The sequence below is a fragment of the Wolffia australiana genome, chromosome 4, assembly GCF_029677425.1.
Source record: "Wolffia australiana isolate 7733 chromosome 4, ASM2967742v1".
In the NCBI taxonomy this organism is placed as follows: Eukaryota; Viridiplantae; Streptophyta; class Magnoliopsida; order Alismatales; family Araceae; genus Wolffia; species Wolffia australiana.
In genome coordinates, this window is record NC_135838.1 from 9,553,154 (window position 1) to 9,577,491 (window position 24,338).

The 24,338-nt window shown below is 46.6% G+C and overlaps 4 protein-coding genes across 7 annotated transcripts; 3 read left to right on the forward strand and 1 right to left on the reverse strand.

The window, feature by feature from the left end:
- Positions 1–1,928: 1,928 nt before the first annotated feature.
- Positions 1,929–6,707, forward strand: LOC144701866 (ATPase complex subunit). Its single transcript, XM_078573656.1, has 7 exons — positions 1,929–2,178; positions 2,273–2,313; positions 2,968–3,031; positions 5,787–5,975; positions 6,049–6,120; positions 6,213–6,373; positions 6,470–6,707. The coding sequence occupies exons 1-7, from the start codon at positions 1,981–1,983 to the stop codon at positions 6,582–6,584; spliced, it is 840 nt and encodes a 279-aa protein (XP_078429782.1). The 5' UTR covers positions 1,929–1,980; the 3' UTR covers positions 6,585–6,707.
- A 1,362-nt stretch (positions 6,708–8,069) lies between these two features.
- LOC144701868 (putative histone H2A variant 1) lies at positions 8,070–14,228 on the forward strand. 4 transcript variants are annotated; one of them, XM_078573661.1, is made up of 4 exons: positions 8,070–8,165; positions 8,321–8,428; positions 8,530–8,837; positions 14,041–14,228. In XM_078573661.1, the coding sequence occupies exons 2-3, from the start codon at positions 8,330–8,332 to the stop codon at positions 8,824–8,826; spliced, it is 396 nt and encodes a 131-aa protein (XP_078429787.1). In that variant the 5' UTR covers positions 8,070–8,165; positions 8,321–8,329; the 3' UTR covers positions 8,827–8,837; positions 14,041–14,228. The 4 variants fall into 4 exon arrangements, with proteins under 4 accessions (XP_078429787.1, XP_078429785.1, XP_078429786.1 ...); XM_078573659.1 differs by having other exon boundaries at positions 14,057–14,228; XM_078573660.1 differs by lacking the exon at positions 14,041–14,228 and adding an exon at positions 13,387–13,542.
- On the reverse strand, positions 8,841–12,005 carry XBCP3 (xylem bark cysteine peptidase 3). Its single transcript, XM_078573655.1, has 5 exons — positions 11,458–12,005; positions 10,344–10,579; positions 9,916–10,056; positions 9,164–9,595; positions 8,841–9,074 (listed from the first exon to the last, which is right to left on the reverse strand). The coding sequence occupies exons 1-5, from the start codon at positions 11,894–11,896 to the stop codon at positions 8,982–8,984; spliced, it is 1,341 nt and encodes a 446-aa protein (XP_078429781.1). The 5' UTR covers positions 11,897–12,005; the 3' UTR covers positions 8,841–8,981.
- LOC144701867 (uncharacterized) lies at positions 12,230–13,380 on the forward strand. The gene has a single exon (XM_078573657.1). The coding sequence runs from the start codon at positions 12,349–12,351 to the stop codon at positions 13,174–13,176; it is 828 nt and encodes a 275-aa protein (XP_078429783.1). The 5' UTR covers positions 12,230–12,348; the 3' UTR covers positions 13,177–13,380.
- Positions 14,229–24,338: the final 10,110 nt, after the last annotated feature.

The following is a 24,338-nucleotide window of genomic DNA, read 5'->3' on the forward strand; positions in this document are numbered from 1 at the left end:
AAGAAAATTATATTATGAGTTAGAAAATCAATATGGATGATTAGGATATTAGAATAGTCTATTCAAATCTCTAAAGTTAGCAGATTATCAGCCACATCAGTTCCTCGAGAGAGGAGAGGGGGGAGAGAGAGTGATGGAGACCGGAAGAGATAAGGAGAGCGGCAGAGAGAAAAGAGGGAGGGAGGAAGAGAGAAAAAAGGGAGGGAGGAAGAGAGAAAAAAGGGAGATAGAGAGAGAGACCTGTAAAAAGATCTCCGTATAACCTTATCTCTTGTGTTAGGGGGATGACGTCTCATGACGGGACAAGGACATGACATGATGGCCCGTGACCTGGGTTGCCAATGTAACAGATTCTTCTCTAATCCTAGGGACGTGTGACCGGACAAGAGACATGACAAACTTTACGTCTCGGTTTGATCATTCGCCATCATCATCCATCGGGTCATGTCCCAGACCTCCCGTCCGGGATGTGCGGTTCCATGCATCTAGTATCAGTTTACAGAATTGTTATACGAACAAAGCACCCTAGATGAGAAGACCAATATGTATGACCTTTTTTAGATTCAGGTTTAGTTTTTCAGTAAAAAAAGGACCAACACCCAACAGCCTTGCATAATTGTTTTGTATGTTCACTTCCCTTATGTCCTTCCACTTAAAAGGGCCAACATATTTTTCTTCACAACACCAGATATTCCTAAGGTTATTTAAATATAGGGTTAATAGCACGAAATATCCCAAACTTTTTCAAAAATCTGAGATATAACCTAATTTTTTTTTTGGCATGGTATATCCCAAATTCTCTAAGTCGACGCCCACATATCCTGGTGATGACGTGGAATCCATCGTGGCTGCCGGGTGGATTTCCGTCCAGATTTTGACCTGGCGGAATCCACCTGGCAGCCACGATGGATTCCACGTCATAACGGGGATTCCACCTGCCATGTGTTTTCCGATAAGAGAGAGAGAGAGAGGCATTCTAGAGAGAGAGAAGGAGAGAGAGGCATTCTAGAGAGAGAGAAGGAGAGAGAGGCATTCTAGAGAGAGAAAGAGAGGCGTTCTAGAGAGAGAAAGAGAGGAGTTGTAGAGAGAGAGAGAAAGGGAGAGAGAGGCGTTCTAGAGAGAGAGAGAAGAGAAGAAGGGAACGAGCAGGGAAATGAGAGAAAACTCACAGCTCTGAAGAATCTCTCGTTTCTCGCGTCTTAATGGGGGTGATTCTCTTCGCAGTTCTAGTACCCTTCTGCATTGTCGGCCTTCGAGCAAATCGCGGAGAAAGCCAAGGGGAAAAGAGTGGCCTTGTTCCTTGACTATGACGGCACGCTCTCGCCCATCGTTGACAACCCCGACCGCGCTTTCATGTCCGATTCTGTGAGTTTTCTCTCATTTCCCTGCTCGTTCCTTTCTTCTCTTCTCTCTCTCTAGAACGCCTCTCTCTCCCTTTCTCTCTCTCTCTACAACGCCTCTCTTTCTCTCTCTAGAATGCCTCTCTTTCTCTCTTTAGAGCGCCTCTCTCTCCCTTTCTCTCTCTAGAACGCCTCTCTTTCTCTCTCTAGAGCGGCTCTCTCTCCCTAGAACGCCTCTCTCTCTCTCTAATGCCTCTCTTTCTCTCTCTAGAATGCCTCTCTCTCTCTCCTTCTCTCTCTCTCTCTAGAATGCCTCTCTCTCTCTCTCTCTTATCGGAAAACACATGGCAGGTGGAATCCCCGTTATGACGTGGAATCCATCGTGGCTGCCAGGTGGATTCCGCCAGGTCAAAATCTGGACGGAAATCCACCTGACAGCCATGATAGACTCCACGTCATCACCCGGATATGTGGGCGTCGACTCAGAGAGTTTGGGATATACCTTGCCAAAAAAAAAGTTTAGGTTATATCTCAGATTTTTTAAAAAGTTTGGGATATTTCATGCTATTAACCCTTAAATATATAGATGGTATTTTCCTAACTGGGATTTGGGTTCGGCTAAGGCTTCTCGTTTCTCTTCATGCAACGATTGGTGGCGTCCAATGGCCGCCGTCTGGGCGGCGCCGCCTGGTTCACCTCCGCGATGTGGGTCAGCCGAGGGGAACCTGGTCTGTGCAAGGGCCCCGATCTTCAGTCGTTTGGTAGGGATTCGTCGTCCTCCCACCCTCGTTTGCCGCAGTCTCTGATGCCAAGACGATACTTTCTCGACATCTACCAGGTCAGTCGGCTTGAAAACCCTCTTTCGAAATTTTGCTCATTGTTCAATTTGAGTGTATTTAAGATGACTGACCCCTGGATGTCTCCTCGAACAGGTCATCAATAAAGCTGCAATCCAGAAAGAGCGAGAAAGGCTGTAAGTGGCATTTTTCAGTTAATTTGTTCTGTTAAATTTTAAATTTCTTATCCAACCCTCTCCCCGTTCTCTTGTTTTTCGGTGATCGGACTTTTGAAAGAGTATCTGATTCAGTGTGTTGAGTTCAATCAGTGGTTGAGACGGCAATGCTGACTTTAGATCTGAATTTGTAGTATTGGGGGCTATAACCTTGAAATATTGTCTGTTGTCCTGCTCATCTTATGCTCATGAATTGTTTATACTTGGTAGCTCGGATCACTGTTTCATTGTGATGATTCAAATGTGTGTATCGTGTTGTCTCTGTTGGAATATCAGATAAAAGATATACACCCATTGGCGTCCAATGGAAGATTCCCAATCTTTTCGAACGCCAATATTTAAAATTTTGTTGGAGTTTATTTTGATGATTATTCTTTATGTTCGGTTGGCCATTATGTTCCTTAATTCAAGAAAATGAAAATTCTCACGCCGTACCTTGAGAAGTCATATTCTGTTTCTAGTCACATTACGATTTCACGAAATGTCAATTTTATTATTAGTCATTTGATGTTGGAGCTCGGAGCTTTTCAACGCTGTCCAGAACTTACGTCGTATTTTCATGCATGCTTTGATGTTCAATATCGTAGGTGATCTGTTTCTTGTTCTTTAGTGCAGTTCAGATGAATTGAACAGAGGTTATTTTGCTGACATTAAGGAGTTTGGTAAACATGGTGGTAAGGTAAGGGTGACAGATGTTGATTATTAGGCACGAGATTTGATATCTTAAATGCATCTTTACCTTGTTTCAGATAACTCAGTAACGAGAAATCTCATTTATAATGGGAACACGACGCATTAAACATCCATATGAAAAATCACCAAAAATATTTTGTCCGGAATTTTGATCAGACTTACTGTATCCAATGCATTTCACATATTGAGCATAAGTTCTGTAGAACTCCAAAGAGAATGACTTAGAGCACGGAAGAGAGAGAGAGAGAGAGAGAGAGAGAGAGAGAGAGAGAGAGAGAGAGAGAGAGAGAGAGAGAGAGAGAGAGAGAGAGAGAGAGAGAGAGAGAGAGAGAGAGAGAGAGAGAGAGAGAGAGAGAGAGAGAGAGAGAGAGAGAGAGAGAGAGAGAGAGAGAGAGAGAGAGAGAGAGAGAGAGAGAGAGAGAGAGAGAGAGAGAGAGAGAGAGAGAGAGAGAGAGAGAGAGAGAGAGAGAGAGAGAGAGAGAGAGAGAGAGAGAGAGAGAGAGAGAGAGAGAGAGAGAGAGAGAGAGAGAGAGAGAGAGAGAGAGAGAGAGAGAGAGAGAGAGAGAGAGAGAGAGAGAGAGAGAGAGAGAGAGAGAGAGAGAGAGAGAGAGAGAGAGAGAGAGAGAGAGAGAGAGAGAGAGAGAGAGAGAGAGAGAGAGAGAGAGAGAGAGAGAGAGAGAGAGAGAGAGAGAGAGAGAGAGAGAGAGAGAGAGAGAGAGAGAGAGAGAGAGAGAGAGAGAGAGAGAGAGAGAGAGAGAGAGAGAGAGAGAGAGAGAGAGAGAGAGAGAGAGAGAGAGAGAGAGAGAAAAGAAGGTTCCAAGTCCAAAGGCTGGGTATATAGGAGTGTGTCTCATGCTTAAGGTGGGCCTACCCTACCATTGTCTTGGAGCTGCACTTTTCATTAAATTTGTCCCAATATCACATCCATTCCCGCTGACTTGCATCCTTTTAGATACCTAAATTGCCCTGACTGATGTTCGTTGCCTTCTGAACCTGATGATATATATAGTTCATCATGTCTCTTGGAGTGATTATGATAAAGCATGTCTCTATGCTCTCTCTCTTGATCTATCTCTTTCTTTATTCCTACATCTTTTGTACCTTTATCTCGACTGTATGCACTTCATGTGCTCCATAGAACAATTATTTTCTCCATAATTATTTCTCTGTGACAGAGGTTAATAACACCATAGTAGCATTCACTGCTTTCATATGAAGCAATGTCAAATTGGTAAGAATGCCAGAAGGTCATGTGCCACAATTGTATATCTCTGTCATGAAATCTCGTCGCCTACCTACTGCCTTTCAGGCGGTATTCCTGTCTCTCACTCATTAGTGTCTCCCGAAAGTCTGCATGTCCTTAAGGTTCCCTGACTGAATGCAGCTACAATACCTTCAGAAGTCTCATCCCGTCATATGAGGCAATATCAAATCCGAGAGATAGCTGGCATTTCAGCTTTTCCCCGTTGAAGCCTCTTACTGGGCCTTTCCTCCATGACTGATGGGTTGTTGGCCTGTCTGATAAGTCATCACATAATCGTATATCCCCACGAGGATTTTCAGGGCTCTAAGCCCATTAGGGGCTTCTGGTCCTTTGTCTATTACGTATTTCGTTTAAATAACTGTAGCCCTCCGCCTAGGAGGACTCCCAAGAAGTGAAATTGGAATATTGTTTGGTTTCTCTCTCTCTCCCAGCCTGGTCTAGACGGCCACATCAACTCCATCCCGGTCCCCTGGTGATGACCATGCAACAGTATCCCTCCATTTGACTGACTCTTCTTCCCTCTCGGCTAGAAGGTGACATCCACTCCATCTAGTACAGGGTGATGCCCGCCCTGCCGCCACTCTTCTCTCTCTGTTTTACTTTGACAATGTTTGGAAACGATTCCTAGTTAGAACTTTAGGGCTCTATCTTGGGCACCTCAGGATTATCATCTTTATCATGAATCGGCTGCTTATGGTGTCTCTCTGTCATATTCTTTCAACGGTAGCCCAGAAGGGGAAGAATCATATCGCTTTTAAATCTATCTGACTCACCTTTGTCACAAAGAAATTTACGGACCTTTAGATTTTAAGCAGGTCAAGGATTAGATTGCACAATAGATCTCAGGTTTCCAGCTTCTCCAACGTGACATTGTGTGCGACTGGAGGTGGATGCTGACTTAAATATTGGTCCATGCTCGCTGGTCTCTATTGCTAGAAGTTCTTCGAAGAATATTCGATTGCCAGAAGTTGCTCTAATACAGATCGTCTGATGCTAAAGCTGCATTTTGCAGAGGACATCTTACTCAAATGAAAAACTTAGACGTTCTGATTCCATGTGGTTCTCCTCCATGGAATAGTAGATGCATGGATTGAGGCTTGAAGTTTAGAGGGAAAAGAGAGACCTCAAGAAAGGAACTTTGTTTGTGGCTGGGTTAAGGGCCAGTTAGAGTACTGTCTTGAAGAGACTTAATGAGCTTAACTTAAATGAGATTAATAATAGAACGAACAAAGTGAATACATAATGAATAGATCCATGGGCAGCAGTCTCGTTGTCTGAATTTGATTTCTTATTCTTTCTTGTTTTCTCGTTTTCAAAAATCCAAATAAAATGAAGTCCTAAAAATTTTAATTCTTTCAAACCATTGTGTTATTTTTAATGCGTCTTGACTTCATTGTACGCTGCTTCTTATCATGGCGACTTGGGGTATTAATTTCTTTCTTCGTCATTTAATTCAGTTTATTATGAATCTTTACAGATTGCGGTGGCCAACAAAACCATAATCCCTGCCATGGTAGCCATGAGATTTCCAGATTTGGAAGCTTATTTTCCGGACGGCGAGAAACTTACACTACCTCTTCGTTCAATGGAGGGTGAAGATAATGACTCTGTGACTACTTATCCTTGCGCGACTTTGTTGTGCTTATCTTTCCGGGCTAGTTCACAGGTCTGAAAATCTCGATAAATCACCTGCATCACAGTCTTTGTTCATTATACTGAATGACTTATCCATTCAACAGGTGATGACCGAATCATGGACCCAGGCATTTATGAGTTCTTTCGGGGCCTCAGGAAACACTGCTATTTATGAGGTTTATTTTAAATTCCTCTACACTCAGACTGTTATTCTGAAAAATTGACCCTCTGATGAAGAGTTGAAGCCTAGCTTGCATACTTTGGCCAGGTTTCTTTGATCGATTCGTGGTTCTTGTCGCTGGGTCCAGTAAGGAGACTAATGCTGGGGGTGATGAAGAAATCAACTTCTCCAGGAAGACAGAGGGTCTACTCATTTGGGGATCACTACGATTTGAGAAAGAAGCTGAAGATATTGAACCTCCTCTCTGGGTAAGCAAAACTATCTTCTTGTGAGTAATTTTTCATTCTGAAATTCTTTTCCAAAAAACCCTTTGTCCTTTTCTTAGATGTTCTTTCTTTGCCCAGGTATATATTTCTGCTGGATAAGTTTGGGAGAATACGGTGGCAAGGTTTTGGGTCGGCCACGGAGGAAGAGCTGGCTTCCCTGTTTGCCTGCACGTCCCACCTCCTGGAGAAGTGAAGGACTCTCCTCTCTGTCTCTCTCTGGATCTTACAGGTTACCCAAAATTCAAAATTCAAAGGGAACAACAGGCAGAAGAACATAGAACCCAGACATCCTTCAGTTCTTTTTTCTAACTCCATCTTTTTCCTCTCTTTATGATTAGCCAAAATGGGAGGGAGAAACATGCAAATTAGCATGGAATCCAGGTGTTCCTTAGTCCATCTCTCTCTCTCTCTCAGTGGATCTTACAGGTGATCCAAAATTATAAATGAACAACAGGGAGATGAACATAGAACCCAGATCCCTAGTTCTTTTCTCGAACTCTAATTTTCTCCCTCTTTCTCGATGATTAGCCAAATTGGAGGGATAAACATGCAAAACAAATAAACTATCACAGCTAAGGTGCAAAACATATCAACTTATGGAAAACAGACAAACCGGATTCGCCAATGGATAATCTATCACTGTCTGCCGATCTGTTTATTTTCAGCAGGCCCTCTCCCACTCTGATGGACATCCTCAAATCAAGAACACCTCGGTCCCTCCAGTGCTGTAGCCGAATACAACCCCGCCACGAGATAACCGTTGACCTCTATGGTTCTTGAATCAATGGCCAAAAGCATCCTCCCCTCTCCTGTTCTATCGCCTTGTATCCTTTCTTCCAAACAGTTATTCCTTACTTGACCAGTCTTCGCCCTTGTTAATGGGTCCACTCATCGCCCTTTATTCCTGAGCTCGTCATAGAAAGTGAATAATTTGGGGAAAAGGTGAAATCCGACCTACATTAAAAATCCAATAATGCAGGAATGTTCAAAATTGTGATCCCCCACTTGATGACCTTCTCTCTTCTCTACATCATTTGCTTAGGGTCATCCACTGCTTGACACTCGTGTTGACCCATGTCGACCACTGCCTTCTCGTTACATGCTTGGCTCTTTTAGCCTCTTTTTCGATCTCTCTTCTATTCAATAAATAGAACCTTATAAATTTCCTTGGTTCATCTCTCTCTCTCTCTCTTTCTAAGATAATTCAAAATCGAATGGAAGAACAGGCAAGGTAGCATGGAACAGAGATTTCCTTAATTACGTCTCTCTCTCTAGAACACCCTGTTGACCCATTCTATTATCTCTCTCCCTCTCTTCTTCCATTGAGTTTTGAATTATCTAAGAGAAAGAGATGAACATTGAGTATAAGAGAGACCGAAGAACAAGGATTTCCCTACGTACATCTCTCTCTCCCTAGAAGACTAAAACACCCCATTGTCCCTTTCTCTTCTCTCTCTCCCTCTCTTATTGTATTAGTTTCGTTCAGGAAACAAGAACAGGCAAAAGTTCAAAATTTTCACAAAACGTTCTTTGATTAAAAAAAAAACAGAAGCCGATCAGCCGGCCCAGCCCGGTCCGGACCGGTCTGTGCGGACCGGAACCAGTAAAAAAAAAAAACCCAGAAAACCCCCCTTTTTACCCGTAATTGGGCGGGAACCAACCGTCTCTTTTTCCCTTTCTTATTTATCCACGTTGACCGCGACACACTCCGTTCTAATCGATTACGCCGACTGGCTGCGTTGCCCGTGCGGGAGACGATCGCGAGAATTCCAAGGTACGGCGTTGCGACCAGATCTGATCGCGTCTCGACCGATTTCTACGATTTCTTCTCTCCATCGTCCGAATGATCCGTCCATCTTCCTCTTTCTTACCGCCGATCTGGTCGAATCTCTTCGTTTTCCATCGGATTACCGCGTTTCATCTTCGCAGGCGGTAGTAATGGCGGGGAAGGGCGGCAAAGGCCTCGTGGCGGCCAAGACGACGGCTAGCAAGGACAAGAAGAAGGCCGTCTCGCGTTCTTCCCGTGCTGGCCTCCAGGTTGGAACCCTAGAATTTTCGTCCTGACTGTTCCGATTCGCGGTTTTTGATTTCTTCTCGATTCAGTGGCGAGATTGAACTATGGCGGTGTTGATTTGCAGTTTCCGGTGGGGAGGATTCACCGGCAGTTGAAAGCGAGAGTGGCGGCGAACGGGAGAGTAGGAGCCACGGCGGCGGTTTATTCGGCCGCCATTCTCGAGTATCTCACCGCGGAGGTGCTCGAATTGGCCGGCAACGCGAGCAAAGATCTGAAGGTGAAGCGAATCACTCCTCGCCACTTGCAACTCGCCATTCGCGGAGACGAAGAACTCGACACGCTCATCAAAGGCACCATCGCCGGCGGCGGCGTCATCCCCCACATCCACAAATCCCTCATCAACAAGTCCTCCAAAGAGTGATCGAACCAACGGTCAGCCTGAACATATCCTGTTTTAATTTACTTTTTTTACCAAAACTTTCTCAATCTGTTCATCTTCGGCTCTAGAGTTATGAACTATGGTTTTATCGGCAAACAACTTAGGAAATTTACGCTCTTCGGGTATTACACTCTGGTTCAGAAGGCGTCCAGCAGCTTGTTCCTAGTGTTGTAGTTGAGAAACGCGCTCTTCATCTGGATTGCCTCCAGTGCGGAGGAATTCTTGGGGCCCTGGGAAAATGGAAAACCCAGATCAGTGATTCTATCATAGATTTGTCATCCACGAATCAAGAAAAAGTTACGGAGAGGAAAGAACTGACCTTGAAACATTGCCTTGATTTTATGTCACAAATCGGGTAATCATGAGGGCAACAAGAACGATGATCCTGGCAGCAAACAGCGGATTGAAGCTCGCAGCAGTTCCAGGAGAGGCAGACGCCAAGAACAGTCCAGGAGCAACAACAGGTGCTCCCCGCCGGACAAGACGTCAGCAAGCTGCACTTCGTCGGCGTCGGCGGCGGCGCCGGCGGAGGATTCGGGTTCACTTTCGTCGGAAACGACGGCATCATGTTGATTCCGCAGACTCCTTTAGAATTCCCACTGTTCCGAAGCATGAGCATGAAGCCATTCATCCCCCACCTTGTTCCCCACGAGTTCTTCAAGATCCAGTAGTCCTTGCCGCCTTCCGATCCATATCCGACGATCAGCACTGCATGATCAAGTGAAGTCGAACATGGGCCGCTGAAAATTCCCTGAAATTTTCATGGATGAATATAAATTAACAACTACATTTCCTCTATTCTACTTCTCTAATTTATACACTTGCTCATGATCTTCAGTTCATGACATAGAATATTTCATTACGTGTCAACCGGCTAAACAGATTTTGTTACTAATCCTTGGCAAATTCCGTTTTCACTGATATCAATTTCATCACGCACAGAATAGAAAAAAAATATCAGAATTTTTAGGATCTATCGATTCAAGAATTATATTTTTCACTGAACATAATCGCTCATCGAAATAATGTCTCTGATAAGCGAGCAGTAGGCAAAGTGAATAAAACACTAACCTTGGAGTAGAGCTGGAACAGTCTTTCGCTGCCACATATCCCCACACTTACTGGCTGCTGTGCTACAGCCTTGAGCAGCAGATTCTCATTGTTTGGTGGTACATCCGAGTATCCATCGATTGATACGACTCGACGATTCAACTGTCATTGGAAGAACACATCGAACCGCATCATCTCATCTCAGCATATCATCATCTATCATAGGAATTCATATGAAAAACTTTCACAAAAAAAGCCAATTAAGCTTTTGTATTTTCAGTATACTGTCATAAATAATCAGTGTACTGTCACCAATTTCGGGAGATCTTCCCTTTTGTCATGATGGAAAATTTAATTTTTAGGATAAAGTCATTAGTTCAATTAATATATATTAGATTATTTACGGAGGTTGTATTTGAAAGGGAGAGAAAAAGGGTGGAAATTAGAACCTTGTTCTTGAGGCAGGCTTTTTGTGCGGTCTGGTATGGGTAATCCTCCTCGGTGTCTATCCCTTTGTTTTCAATAACCCACTTGAATGCGTAATCCATCAGTCCTCCGTTGCAGCCCATGTTGTAACTTCTGTCGCAGTCGCACAGTTCTTGCTCGGACAGGCTCACCAACGACCCCGTGACGATCTTGTTTATTCCTTCAATGGCGCCGGTCGCGGAGAACGCCCAGCAATCACCTGCCAGGTTAAGATGAAGAGCTTGAGAAGATTTGGAACAGTTGCTGGATTCTTCAGCATGAAATTGAAAAATCTATTATCGAGATCGTGGAGGTTTGAAGCAGTTGTGGTATTCTTTGGCGTAAAATTGAAAATCTACTATTAAGCTTGAGGAGATCTGATACAGCTTCCGGATTCTTCATTGGGGAATTGAAAATCGACAATCGAGATTGAGGAGATTTGAAGCAGTTTTGTGATTCTTGGGTGTAAAATTGAAAATCTACTATTGAACTTGAGAAGATTTGAAGCAGCTGCGGGATTCTGCATCGTAGAATTGAAAAAACGACAACTGAGATCGAGGAAATTGAAGCAGTTGCGGGATTCTTTGGTGTAAAATTGAAAATCGGCTAGTGAGCTTGAGGAGATTTGAAGCAGTTGCAGGATTCTTCATCGTCGAATTGAAAATCGACAATCGAGATCGCGGAGATTTGAAGCAGTTCCAGGATTCTTATGTATGAAATTGAAAATTTACTATTGAGCTAAGGTGATTAGAAGCAGATGTGGGATTCTTCGTCGTGAAATTTGAAAATCTACGGGTGAGCTTGAGGAGATTTGAAGCAGTTGCGGAGTCGTTCGGCGTAAAATTGAGAATCAACAATTGAGACAGGAGGTTCGAAGCATTAGCGGGATTGTTCGGCGAAATATCTAAAATCCACAATTGAGGTTCAAACAATTTGAAGCAGCTGTGAGAGTCATCGGCGAAAAATCGGAAATTCACAACGGAGGTCGAGACGATTTGAATCAGTCGCGGAATTCTTCGGCGGAAATTGGAAAATCTCCACAATCCAGACATACTCAAAATAGATAAATTTCTCGGTAGAGATTACTGGAAAAATTACCGCAGCTTCCTTGATCTTTCACCTGAGTAACCGCTCCCTTCTGCCGCCAATCCACCGCATCAGGAACCTCGCCCGCATAGTCTACGAATAAAATCCCCTTGCCATGACGACTTGGAGGGGCATCTCCACGGCCGAATCCGAGATAAGCAGCGCGAAATTCATGGAGACTGAGATCCGCGAACGCATTTAGGGCTAAATTATAAGAAGAATTTCCCCCTCCGTTGTGATCCGCCACAAAGGCCAAATTATCAGCAAAGATCCGAAGGCGATGCTCGCGTTCTTCATCGGATCTGTAAATCTTGCCATACTCCACGCACCAATCCTCGAATTGCGCCTTCACTGCAGCGGGCACCGCGACGGAGGAAGAAGACGACTCAACCGCGACCACGACCACCGCGACGAGCGTGAAAAGGAGGATCTCTCTCGCCGACGACGCCATTAACGAGACTCTCAAGGTCGAACGTCGCCAACAGTCAAAACAAATCTCCCCCAAAGCACTTCCCTCCGCCAATCAGAACCCTCCACGTCGCATATTTCAAACCCTCCCGTACACCACACGATGGCCCCAGCGGGGGCCAGGGAGGGAAGATCTGAGCCGTCCATTACTCTCCTTTAGTGGGCCAGTTGAAGGCCCACTCCCGTTGAACCGATAAGATTCACACAAAAAAAATATCACGTGGGACACCGCCCGCCACAGGATGGGAGTGGTGGGGCCCAGAAAGAGAAGATCCGGGCCGTCCATCGCGCTTCTTCTTCCCCGCCACAAACCCCCTACGATTGCTTGCTGGTTACTTCTTCCACAGCCATGGCGGCGCTCTCGGAGAGTAGTATCTCAGTCGAAGAGATGGGAAGAGCGTGCGAGCTCTGAACCAGAGAGGGCAACTAAGAACCATGGCGATGGCTCAGATCATGCCATCGCGCCCGGCGGCGATCGGCGCCGGCATCGCGCAATCTCGGCCGTCGATCTCGAGCTTCTCCGGATGCCTCCAATGGCGGTCTCCCCGGCGGAAGAAGCTCAATCTGCGGTGCTCCTCCTCAGACTTCTCCTCCTCGTCGGACTCGGTGGAGCTCCCGCTGTTTCCCCTTCCTCTGGTGCTCTTCCCCGGCGCGATCCTCCCTCTCCAGATCTTCGAGTTCCGCTACCGGATGATGATGCACACGCTGCTCGACACCGATCTCCGCTTCGGCGTGGTCTTCTCCGACGCCGGCTCCGTCGCCGGGGTCGGCTGCGTCGCGGAAGTGGTTAAGCACGAGCGGCTCGTCGACGACCGCTTCTTCCTCATCTGCAAGGGGCAGGAGCGGTTCCGGATAACGAACCTGTCCCGCACGAAGCCCTACCTGGTGGCGGAGGTGGCGTGGCTGGAGGACCGGCCGCCGCCGCCGGGCGCGGGCGAGGACGACGACGTGGAGGCGCTGGCGGCGGAGGTGGAGCAGAACATGAAGGACGTGATAAGGATCTCGAATCGGCTGAACGGGAAGGCGGACAAGGAAGGGGCGGATTTGCGAAGAGGGTTGTTTCCCACGCCCTTCTCGTTCTTCGTGGGTAGCACATTCGAAGGGGCGCCGAGAGAGCAGCAGGCGCTGCTCGAGCTCGAGGACACCGGAGCTCGGCTGAGGAGGGAGCGCGACACGCTGAGGAACACGCTCAATTATCTCACGGCCGCGTCCGCCGTGAAGGACGCCTTCCCCTCCTCGCCTTCTTCTCCCCCCGCATCTTGATCGAGTATAGGTTTGATCCTTGACCTCTTCCTCGAACGGGAAGATGATGATGATGATGATGATGATGATGATGATGAAGTTGAAGTTACCTGATTGATGGGCACGTATATGGTGTGTGAAGGTTTTATGAGGCTGGCGACCCTGCTGTTGATGAATAACAGGGTTTTGTTTTTTAATTTTAAATGAGGATCGTCTTTCATGGTTTTTCAGTGGGTTGGAGGAGGAGGAAGAAGACGAAGATGATAAAGTGTAATTTACCTGATTAATGGGCACGTATATGATGTGTGACGTTTTTAAGAGGCTGGTAGCCCTGCTGTTGATGAATAACAGGGTCTGGTTTTTTCAATTTGAATGCGGATTATGATCTTTCAAGGTTTTTTATTCGGTAGAAGGATGAGGAGGAAGACGAACATGATGAAATTGAAGTTAGCTGATTGATGGGCACGTATATGATGTGTGAAGTTTCTAAGAGGCTGGTAGCCCTGCTGTTGATGAATAACAGGGTTTTGGGTTTTTAATTTGAATGAGGATTATGATCTTTCTAGTTTTTCGTTGGGTAGGAGGAAGAAGACGAAGATGATGAAATTGAATTTGCCTGATTGATGGGCACGTATACGATGTGTGAAGTTTATATGCGGCTGGGAGCCCTGCTGTTGATGAATAACAGGGTGTTGTTTTTTTTAATTTGAATGAGGATTATGATCCTTCGAGTTTTTTCATTGGGTACGAGGAAGAAGACGAAGACGGTGAAGTTGAAGTTAGCTGATTAATGGACACGTATATGCTGTTTTGAGACTGGCAACCCTGCTGTTAATAAATTACAGAGTTTTGTTTTTTTAATTGAAATGAGAATGATCTTTCAAGGTTTTTGAGTGGGTAGGAGGAAGAAGACGAAGATGATGATGTTGGTTTAGAAGACGATGAAGTTGAAGCGAGCTGATTCATGGACACATATATTCTGTGAGAAGTTTTTGAGACTGGCAACCCTGGTGTTAATAAATAACAGAGTTTTGTTTTTTTAATTGAAATGAGGATGATCTTTCTTGGTTCAATGGTAGAAGGAAGAGAAAGAAGATGAAGATGATGATGAGGTTAGTTTATCAGTTGATGAATTACTGGGCTTTGTTTCGAAGGATCAGAGGTTTCTTCTTCGTTTCTTCTTCTTCGTTTCTCAATTTTTTTTGGCACAGAAAAATTGATGACATTTGTTTGCCAAGATCGGATATTTATTTGTGGTTTCCTTTTACCATGATGATCTTCCGTGTTTTAATGGGCAAGGGAATAATAGAAGGAAGAGGATGACGGTGAAGAAGTTAGCTAATTAATGGGTGTCTAGAAGTTGTGTAAATTTAACAGGGTTTTGTTTGCAAGGATTGGAGTTTTTTTTTCTGTATGAATGATCTTTTAATACTTAAAAGGTTTTTTTAGGCTTCTGTCCTCTTTATACCTTGGTTTTGGAGGTTATAGATTTTTCAACCATGTAGAAATTACAGTGAAGAGACGGAGTACATCAAATCTTGGACTCAACCTGATCAGAGTGAAGGATTAGAAAACTAAGACGGCTATTGTTATGCTTCTTTAGTCTCTTTTAATATTTATATATGTTAGAGATACAAATGATGTAACATCGCCGTAAATTATGATATTTATTCATTTTCAAGGTTTCGTGATGATTCCCTCCACTAGCGTAATTATATATTTATTACCTTATGGGCAGGTAATGCTCAAATTTTAGGTGATGTGGGTTTTATTTGCCCCTGCGAATTCTTTTTTCCTACTTGACCCCTAATTACTTGTGGACGTTTTCTACGATTGGTTCGAGTATTGACGATAACCTCATTACCACATATAATTAAAATATTTTCTCTAAAGATTAACATCACAACCTTGGCACTGCAAGTTGCTTTTTATTGAGGTCAGAGTATTGGTGACGACCTCCTCATCACATGATATGAAAATATCTTCCACATGAGATTAATGTCACAATCTTGGCACACATAACCAAACATAAAAAACCTGCAACTTGAAACCCTAGATGTATCAGTTGCTGTTGAGGGAGATCCAACCACTTGGCAAGCCATCCCACCAATGCCACCACCTGAAATGGCCCATCAAGTTGCTGCACAAGCCCGTTGTGTTGACTGCTTTGTTGTACATCACCGGCTGGCTATCCCTGCACTCACTTGGAGCACGGGACACCATGACGCATATAAATTGTGCCACGAAAACCAGTGATATTGTTGAGTTATTTGGAGAAAAATTTTGTTGATTATCTTGTTCTACCCAAGAAAATCATATAATCTTTTGATGGACAGTAAATTCTTAGCAATATTAGTCACATGCAAAACATTTTTTACTCATAACAATCAGAGGCAAATTAATGTGATGAGCCATGTGAAATGACTTTCAGACCTCTACCATTATCAAGATGAAACAAATGAATTCCTTGGTGTTTGGGTGGAAACTTTTATGACACATTAATCAATAGTAATATGAAGTGTGGCACCGCTAGTAGGATATCAAGACCCAGCTATGGAAGGATCAGAGGCATTCATATGATGAGCTTAAAGAGTTGGCCAAGACAGCTGTAGCTGATAATTCTCTTGTCTGTTCTGATTTCTAGATTTTCAATGGAAGTCTTGAAATATCTTTCTTGGCAGTCTTTAGCCTTATGGCCTCAAATATTTCATCTTGGTTGGAATCTAGAAACATGACATATTGGTTGTCCTTGTTTCCTCACCTACCATCCTATAATATTATTGAAGTTTCCTATGTTTTGGTTTTGATCATTATTTTTTGCTCGGCACGGGTCATGGACCGTCGCGGGTCGCACTGGTGTTGTAAGCCCGGACAAATCGTTCGCCCGGGGAGATGGTGTAAGTGGCGACTGGGGGGTGCTGAGCGCACCCACGACGTGCCCTTCGGGGCAATACGCGCTCTAGGCGACGCCCGACGGGCTCCCCATCTGACCCATCTTGAAACACGGACCGAGGATTCTGACGTGCGTGCAAGTTGACGAGCACGGAAACCCTGTAGGCTCAAGGAAACTGACAGCCGGGATCCCTGATCTTCGGAGAAGGGGTGCACCGCCGGCCGACCCTAATCTTATGAGAAGGGATTGAGTGGCGCACAGACCTCAGAACCCGAAAGATGGTGAACTATGCCTGACCGGGGTGAAGCCAGAGGAAACTCTGGTGGAGGCCCACAATGATACTAACGTGCAAATCGTTCGTCTGACTTGGTGTTGGGGCCCTAACTAGGCGGCATTCCCTGCCTAGAGGCCTTCGTGCTTGTTAGGAGGATGTGTTCGCGTTGGACTCACGATCTGTAATGACTGAGTTTTATTTAGTGCTACAACGCACTTAGGGTATTGACTCTCTACCTGATCTTTCAAGACATCGCCCCCGTATTGGTGATACAGTGCCGATGGTGCACGTGCGCATTCGCGCTTAGGCAAGACAGATCAAATGAGGTCCACGCGTGTTGGGCGCATGTGCATGGGTGCCAATGCCAAGTGCCGCGCACGGGCGACTATGCTTCGTGCGAGCGCCAAGCGCCGCACACGGGCGTGGGACGCGCAGGTCGGGCGGCAATGCAGCGGGGCAGCGCGCGGAGTTGTGCGAACAGCCGTGCAGTGGCCGCGCAGGCCTGGCGCACGTCGCGTGTGCAGGGTGCGGGGTGGGAGACATCCCGCCAGGAGATTAAGACTATTGACACTCAGTGGGCGCCAAGACAACTTGGGGGCGCGTGGCATCCCTGTGAGTAGTCACATGCCCAACTTGGGGAGCCGAGCACAACAACGTGTGAGCGGACCGAGCGAAAGGTGTCAACGCGAGTGCTGTGGCATTTGTGATCGCCTAGAGGCTAGGGTGGCATGTGCGATCGTCAGGCCCACGGACGCACGGCGCCTGGCCCGTGGGCACGCGTGTAGCGGCGGTGCTAATGGGTATGCGTGCAGGGTTGCTGGCCTGGATAGATCTTTTCTTTCAAAGGAAAGTTCTCGAGTCATTTACTCATTCAATCTTCTTCGATCTTTGAACCCATCAACCTGATTTTCGAGATCACCCTTCGGAGTCTAGACTTGGAACCCCATGTACAAGAAAAGACCTACCTGAATTGATAACTATAATTATATAGCCACAAATATGGTCGTGCCTATGAGGATGTAATCCTCTACCAAAAGTTGCAACATTTTCAGTCTATGACCTGCCTAGTAGAGCCCCACTACCAACAAATTGCAACCAAAAGTTTTCTTCAATGTTAAATCTTATTTATTTCCCTAAAAATCCTCCAAAGAACACATTTATTGTTAAAAATGATCTAAAAATAAACAAATATGCATTTCATTTATTTAAAAATAGTTTTGACTAGTTTTCATTTATTTCATTGATTTTCCTATTTAGAAAATACTTAAAATTCAAAAGATATAAATCACCTAAAATAATGATTTTAAAACATATTTGAAATGCAATTAACTCTCTCATTACCTGCTCATGATGAAGATGAAGATAAAGAAGAACCGGCCACGCAAGCTGATGAGTTGAAGAATATCAAAAGGCCATCGCCATCATCTATTGCCACAGTCGAAGAGTATATTATCATGAGGGGGGTGTACATAAGACACAGTTCTCTCATGATTGACGACAAAGATATTCCGCGGTCGAGATATCGCGTGACGCAGTTAAGAAGGAGATGGGAGAGAAAATAATAATAAAGGAAAAACTTGCTGTCTGATCCAGAATGACATCCGTCCGCTGGATCTATCTGATCTGATCTGACATTCCATTGATGCCCGAGCGGCGCGTTATTTCCTACTCCCAGTTCCTGTGCCACCTGCAACACGTGTCCAAGAGAGAGAAAGTGTTAAGCAAATAGAAAAAAATAGAAGTGTAATTTTTCATCATGCACAATGTATAAATATTCTCTTCTTATCTCCCTCTACCTCATTCTGGATGTGCAATAGCAATGGCTGACCAGTAGGAAGGCTATCCAGAATTATAACCCGCAATATCGTCCAACAATCCTATTTCTAGACGCGAAAGAGAAAGATATCTTTATATAAATATTATCTTCTATGCAAAATATTTTTATTTATATATTTTGGACAATTAAGAGAGAAAGGGAGACAGAGAGTGTGTGTGTATCAGTGCACGTGAGAGAGAGACATAGAGGGACGGAGAGAGAGTGTATGAGAGAGAAAGAGAATGTGATATATATATATATATAAGGAGAGGGAGAGAGAGAGAGAGAGAAACGGGAGAGCGAGTGTGATGGCGAGGACGCCAACACATCACCATCGGACGCGTCGCCACGGTCGTGTGGGAGAGAGAGAGAGAGAAGGAAAGACAGAGAAGGGAAGGGAGAGTGAGGAGAGGGTGTGTATGTAAGAGAGAGAGAGAGAGAAGGAAAGACAGAGAAGGGAAGGGAGAGTGAGGAGAGGGTGTGTGTGTAAGAGAGAGAGAGAGAGAGAGAGAGAGAGAGAGAGAGAGAGAGAGAGAGAGAGAGAGAGAGAGAGAGAGAGAGAGAGAGAGAGAGAGAGAGAGAGAGAGAGAGAGAGGAGCTGGAGTGTGTGTAAGAGAAGGGGAGGGGGAGAGAGAAAATGGGAGAGCGAGTGGGTGTGTGTGAGAGAGAGAGGGAGAGAGAGAAGGAAAGAAAGAGAGAGGAAGAGAAAGGGAGTGTGTGTGTAAGAGAAAGAGGGCCCCCTAAAAACTTGACGAGATTCTTGTAGCATAGGACTGGTGGATGCATTGAGCCATATCCGACGGCGTCGACATCATCTACCTCTCGCTGGGCACCGACGCGGAGCTGACCCTGACCGATGCGCTGGCCGACGAATCGTTCCACGCGCTCCAATCCGGCATCCTGACCGCCGCTGCGGCCGGCAACCAGGGCCCCTTCCACCGCTCTCTGATGAACTACTCTCCTTGGATGTTGACCTCGCAATTTCGCTCTTTTTCTCATTCTCTCTATTTCTCTCAACTCTCTCTCTCTCTCTTTATTTCTCTCAATTTCTCTCTCTCTCTCACACTCTCTATTTCTCTCTCTCACTCTCTCTCTATTTCTCTCTCTCTCACTCTCTCTCTATTTCTCTCTCTCTCAGTCTCTCTCTATCTCTCTCTCACTCTCTCTCTATTTCTCTCTCCCTCACTCTCTCTATCACTCTCTCTCTCTCTCTCCCTCTCTCTATTTCTCTCTCTCTCTCTCTCTCTATCTCTCTCTCTCTTCTTCTAGGCAATTGCATTTCTCCCCGTGAAAAGGAATTTTCCCTTCTCTTTCGGAGCCCAGTGAATTTCAATTTCTCTCTCTCTCTCTCTCTCTCTTACTCTTCTTCTCTCTTACTCTCTTTTTTTATTTGCATGTAATTTAGGGAATTGAATTACAGATTGAGGTAAGAAAAATAATTGACAATGAAATCACAAAGGTTATGAAAATATATTTTCAGCGAATTCAAAATTGCACCAATATGGCTCGAATCGAAACAGAAATCAAGCACTGGAATTTAGGAAAATAATTTGGGAGGGAGGAGAGAGAAAATTGAAAAAATGTAATATAATTTCTATTCTAAAACAATAATTAAAGCCTAATTAAGCATGTATTTGATAGATCAATGAAGAGCAAACCTTGAAAGGGTGAAAATTTGATACCACTAGTGGCAGATCAACAGGTTTCATAATGATTCCCCCCTCAAATTGCATTTAAGCTTGCCTCAAATTCCTATCAAGTTCCACACAGACACCACTTTATCTCCATGTCTGTTGGAGGTTTTTTGTGCTATAGCTGGTGAGAAAGCGTCAGCAATCTTCAAGTTGCACATGACCCATTTATTTTCAGCCCATTATGCCATGTTGTAAAATGTGGCCCATTAGCATGGGCAGAAATACCTCATTTAGGACATTTTATGCCTCTTCCAAGGTGATGTTGCTGTGGTCAGGTGGCAGTTGCTATGGGAGACGGCGGGTGAAGCTAACCACCAGATGAAGGTGCCAGAAGGTCCAAGGACCCAGGTGAAGCTCTAGAGGGCCCATGAGCCCATCCTACTGCTTGTAGAGCTGGAGGAGCTTGTGGATGGAATTGCATTATTTAATTTATTATAGAAAATTCTTGTCTATCTCATTGGGTATGAACTGTATACTTATTTCTTTAAATGATTGTTAAACCTTCAAAATTATATATCCTCATAAGTGTGATCACCAAGTAGAATTGCATTCTTTAATTTATTATAGAAAAGTCTTCTCTATCTTATTGGGTATGAACTGTAAATTTATTGATGGAGAACGAGACCCTTCCCCACATCAAAGATGACACCAAAGACCCCGCCGTTGTAGGCGACACCCGCTGGCTGGAACCCGCCAGATTGGCCCGCTAAGGCAAAGGCGAAAGGTATCTAGATAGATTTGATTTTCTCGGGCCATTATCCTTGCAAAGGCCCTTTTCGTTTTGTCTTTCCCCCTTCAAACCCTCTTCCTTTTCTTCCCTTTGTTTTGTTTTGAGAACACTGTATTAGTGGTCTTAAGAGGGGGCCCCTTTCCTAATGGGTTCCCCCTCTTTTGGTCCCTCCTTAGGGCCCATCACCCTCCCTACATAAGGGAAGGAGAGGGCACCCTAAGAAGAAAAGTATTTTTGAATTTTTGGAAAAGAAAGGATCCCCTCTTGTCCTCTTGTGAGAGGAAGAAGAAAGAAAGACACAAAAAAAGGAGAAAAAGGAGAGCAAGAGAGAGAAGGGCGGAACGGGAACGGGAACGAGGCCGACAGCCGTTGCCCATCCCCCATTCCGCCGAATCCCATTCCATCGGGGCCGCGTTCCGCCGGAGCCCCGTTCCGTCGGTGCTCCGCCGACAGAACCCTAGGTGGCCACCGCTCCGCCGCCGGGGACTCTGAGGTCGTTGCTCGGTCTCTCGAGGCCGCTTCCCCGCGTCCCTGAAAGAGCCGCCCCGTCGCATGGGGACGCCGTTTTAGGCCGCCCAAGGTCATGGACTCCACCATCGGAGCCCAGGGCCGCAAGTCCGGCCGCTACCCCGGTGTCGGACCTCCGCTGGCCCCACTGCTGTGCTCCGCGCACCCACTGTGCTCCGGGCACCTGCTCTCGGCCGCTGCACAGGCCGCCGCACGAGCTGCTACCCTCGGCCGCCGCACGCATCGCCGCACGAGCCGCCGCCCTCGGCCCCCGGACGTCGCTGCCCTCAGCCGCCGCACGCCGCTGCCCTCGACCGCCACAGCCGCGGCCTCAGCTGCCGCCGCCGCCGCCCTCGGCCGTCGCACCTCGCTGCCCTTGGCCTCGGCCTCGCATGCTGGCGTCGGCCATCACACGTTATTGCCCTCGGCGCCGCGACGCCGCTGCCCTCGACCGCCGCACGCCGCTGCCCTCGACCGCCGCACGCCCCTGCCCTCGGCCGCCGCATGCCACTGCCCTCGGCCGCTTCACGCTGCTGCCTCAGCCCCCGCACTCCGGCACCCTCGGTTGTCGCAAGCCACTGCCCTCGGCCGCCGCACGCGCCACCGTTGGCCCCACGCCGCCCCGTGAGCTGCTACCCTGAGGGTCGCCCGCGCTCCGTGCCTCTCCCCGGCTGATTCAGCTCTTGCACCACCACTCTTGAGTCATGCCACGCCGCCAGTCGAGTGATGCAGTGCCGCCACCGGCACAACTCCACCGACCCTGCCAGCTGGTATCTCTGCATCGACGGGTGTATGACTCCGGGACAACGTCGCCAAAAGGTACCTCGCTCTTCTAGCCCGCCCATCAATTATCCGTTGTCGTATACTTCTTCTATTTGCACTCCACCGTGCTCGGGTTAGAGTAGGCGAGAGTATACACATACATGAGAACGTCCATCGAGCGTCTATCCTAGGTACGGGCTGAGCCCATCTGCTACGTGAGTGCACCAATGGATTTAATCCGTTCGGCGCCGTAGATTCCTTCGTCGCTTTGACAAGGGTCAGGAGGTCACCGTCACAGCCATTGGTCACCTGCCTCGGAGTACAGAGCCCGGCGAACCCCACAAGTCAGGGCATGCACATACCGTCACCTAGGCTTGCATCATATCACATAGTTGCATCTCGATAGGTCCACATAGACGGATGACGTCTATGACAACGTCCGTGCTAGCGCCCGGTACTAGAGCCTGACCTCGGTACCGACTAGACGACACCGTCGTCGTCCTGAATCACTTATTTCTTCAAAATGATTAAAAAGGTTTTACTCTTGTTGTTGGTTGTGTACCCCGAGGTTTCTCTCTCTCCTTCCTATATCTTTCTTTTTCTTTTCTCATTTTCTATTTATCTGTCTCTCGCCTGAATTTCTGTCTTTCTTCTCTCTTTCTATATTTATCTATCTCTCCCCTGACTTTCTGTCTCTCTTTCTTTTCTATATATTTATCTCGCTCTATCAATGTCTCCTCCTGACTTTTTTGTTTCGCTCCTCCTACTGACACCAGCGGGTCAGCGGGAAGATTCTGATATATAAAAAAGGGGGAATTCTGACCTTGTCGACCTCCCCTCCCCTGCCTCGCCACATCCTACGCCGTCACCTCCGACCGTGTCCCTGCGGGATAACGGTGGGTACGACCACCCTTCCCTCCCCTCTTGGTGCATTTTGGGCTCATCGGTGTGGTCTCTTGGTCACGATGTTGATCGAGAGTCAACTGCTTGATACTCCCGTGGATCACCCCCGTGTCTAGCCCGTGATCCTGATGTGGATCGGCATTCTGACGGAGGAGACCTCTTCGTGGACTCTCTCTCCGCTAGGTGTTCGGCCATAGTTCCCGGGGCCGACACACAGTCTAGGCGATTGACAATTGCACAAGGAGCCGCTACTCACGGATGTTGTTCCCCATGCCAAGTGAGATCGATCGATCGTACACGCCCGACAGCCATCACATTATCGAAGGGGAATTCTGCCTCGATGGCGAAACCGCCTGTTTCCGCCGCTCGCCATAGTTGCCATCTTTGTCGATAATGCGCTACCCCTAGGTTACGCCAACCAAGATCACAGGCTGGCTGGAGCCGTGATCGCTGCCTTGTTCATCTCCTCTCTCCTCTGACCTTTGTCACGCTCCAACATCATCTTGCTCGTCGAGCTGCTGCCGCTCTCTGGTGTCTCTCCGCTCCACCCACTCCGAATCACCGCCGATGTTGACAAAATTCTGCACTGCGAGCCACGTTGACGAGGTACGCTATCCTCTCTCGACGCTCGTTTAATTACCGTTTGGATTATATTTTCATCTCAACTTCTCTGCGCTCAAGCTAGGTAGGTGAGAGAGACAAATTGAAAGTAAACTACAACTCTGTGAGTGTCTTACCGGTACGGACGAGTACATCCGTTACGTAAGAGCGTACGGATAGAATCCGTTTGGCTGTAGACGCCTTCGTCGCTCTGACAAGGTTCAAGAGGCCATAGTCGCCGTCACCCGGCGACCCCCATCCTAGCTTGGAGCTCGGCGCCTCCCTCGAGTCATAGCCTGCACGTAGGACACGTAGGGCACTCATCTTTGCATCGTAGTTACATCAAGCCGTTAGGGTTTATTCGTCAGACGACAGCACCATCGACGTTCGATACCATCATCGCTTATCGGTACCGAGCCATCATACTTGGTGCCGACCAGACGACATCCCTGATGATGTCCGACATCAACGGTCCCATTGTACATGCTCACCTTTAATGAAACGTGGCACTAACATTTCACCGGCAATGACGAAGCGCCAATCTATGACACGTCATAGGGAGTCGGATGAGGTATGGCTGCCAATCCTAGTTGGGCAACCATCATGCCAGGGATGGGGTTGATACAACGTCCACTATCCACTATCAACTTATACACCTTGTGGTTGATCTTGACATAGTTGTAGAAGATTGAAGACTGGAGAGCCGTATCAGTCATCGGGTCTGTCCTCTATGGGACAGGCACAAGTTTAACCAGCGATGTCTCTTGGTGTGGGACTAGCGTCCCACTAGTGCTGGGGTGGTCAACCGCTATGCTGACGAGTCATCAGCCAGTAAGGCGTGGAGCGGGCGCTTGAGTCACACGAGTGTTAATAATCTGAATGTACCCAACTCGTGTGTCAGGTGATTCATACTCGTTGGCCAACTCATCGTCTAATGGTAGTCGTTGTTTTGTAGCAGCTCCATCTCTCTTATCTGGTCCTGCTTGGCTTCTCCCGTATGAATC

Excerpts from the sequence above, each read along its gene's own strand:
- LOC144701866 (XM_078573656.1), top strand. The coding sequence starts at position 1,981 with ATGCAACGATTGGTGGCGTCCAATGGCCGCCGTCTGGGCGGCGCCGCC. Across the intron at positions 6,121-6,212 it reads GAAACACTGCTATTTATGAG|GTTTCTTTGATCGATTCGTG; the intron begins GTTTATTTTAAA and ends TACTTTGGCCAG. Across the intron at positions 6,374-6,469 it reads ATATTGAACCTCCTCTCTGG|GTATATATTTCTGCTGGATA; the intron begins GTAAGCAAAACT and ends TTCTTTGCCCAG.
- LOC144701868 (XM_078573661.1), top strand. The coding sequence starts at position 8,330 with ATGGCGGGGAAGGGCGGCAAAGGCCTCGTGGCGGCCAAGACGACGGCT. Across the intron at positions 8,429-8,529 it reads CTTCCCGTGCTGGCCTCCAG|TTTCCGGTGGGGAGGATTCA; the intron begins GTTGGAACCCTA and ends GTTGATTTGCAG.
- XBCP3 (XM_078573655.1), bottom strand. The coding sequence starts at position 11,896 with ATGGCGTCGTCGGCGAGAGAGATCCTCCTTTTCACGCTCGTCGCGGTG. Across the intron at positions 10,057-10,343 it reads AAGCCTGCCTCAAGAACAAG|TTGAATCGTCGAGTCGTATC; the intron begins GTTCTAATTTCC and ends TTCCAATGACAG. Across the intron at positions 9,075-9,163 it reads AATCAAGGCAATGTTTCAAG|GGCCCCAAGAATTCCTCCGC; the intron begins GTCAGTTCTTTC and ends CCATTTTCCCAG.
- LOC144701867 (XM_078573657.1), top strand. The coding sequence starts at position 12,349 with ATGGCGATGGCTCAGATCATGCCATCGCGCCCGGCGGCGATCGGCGCC.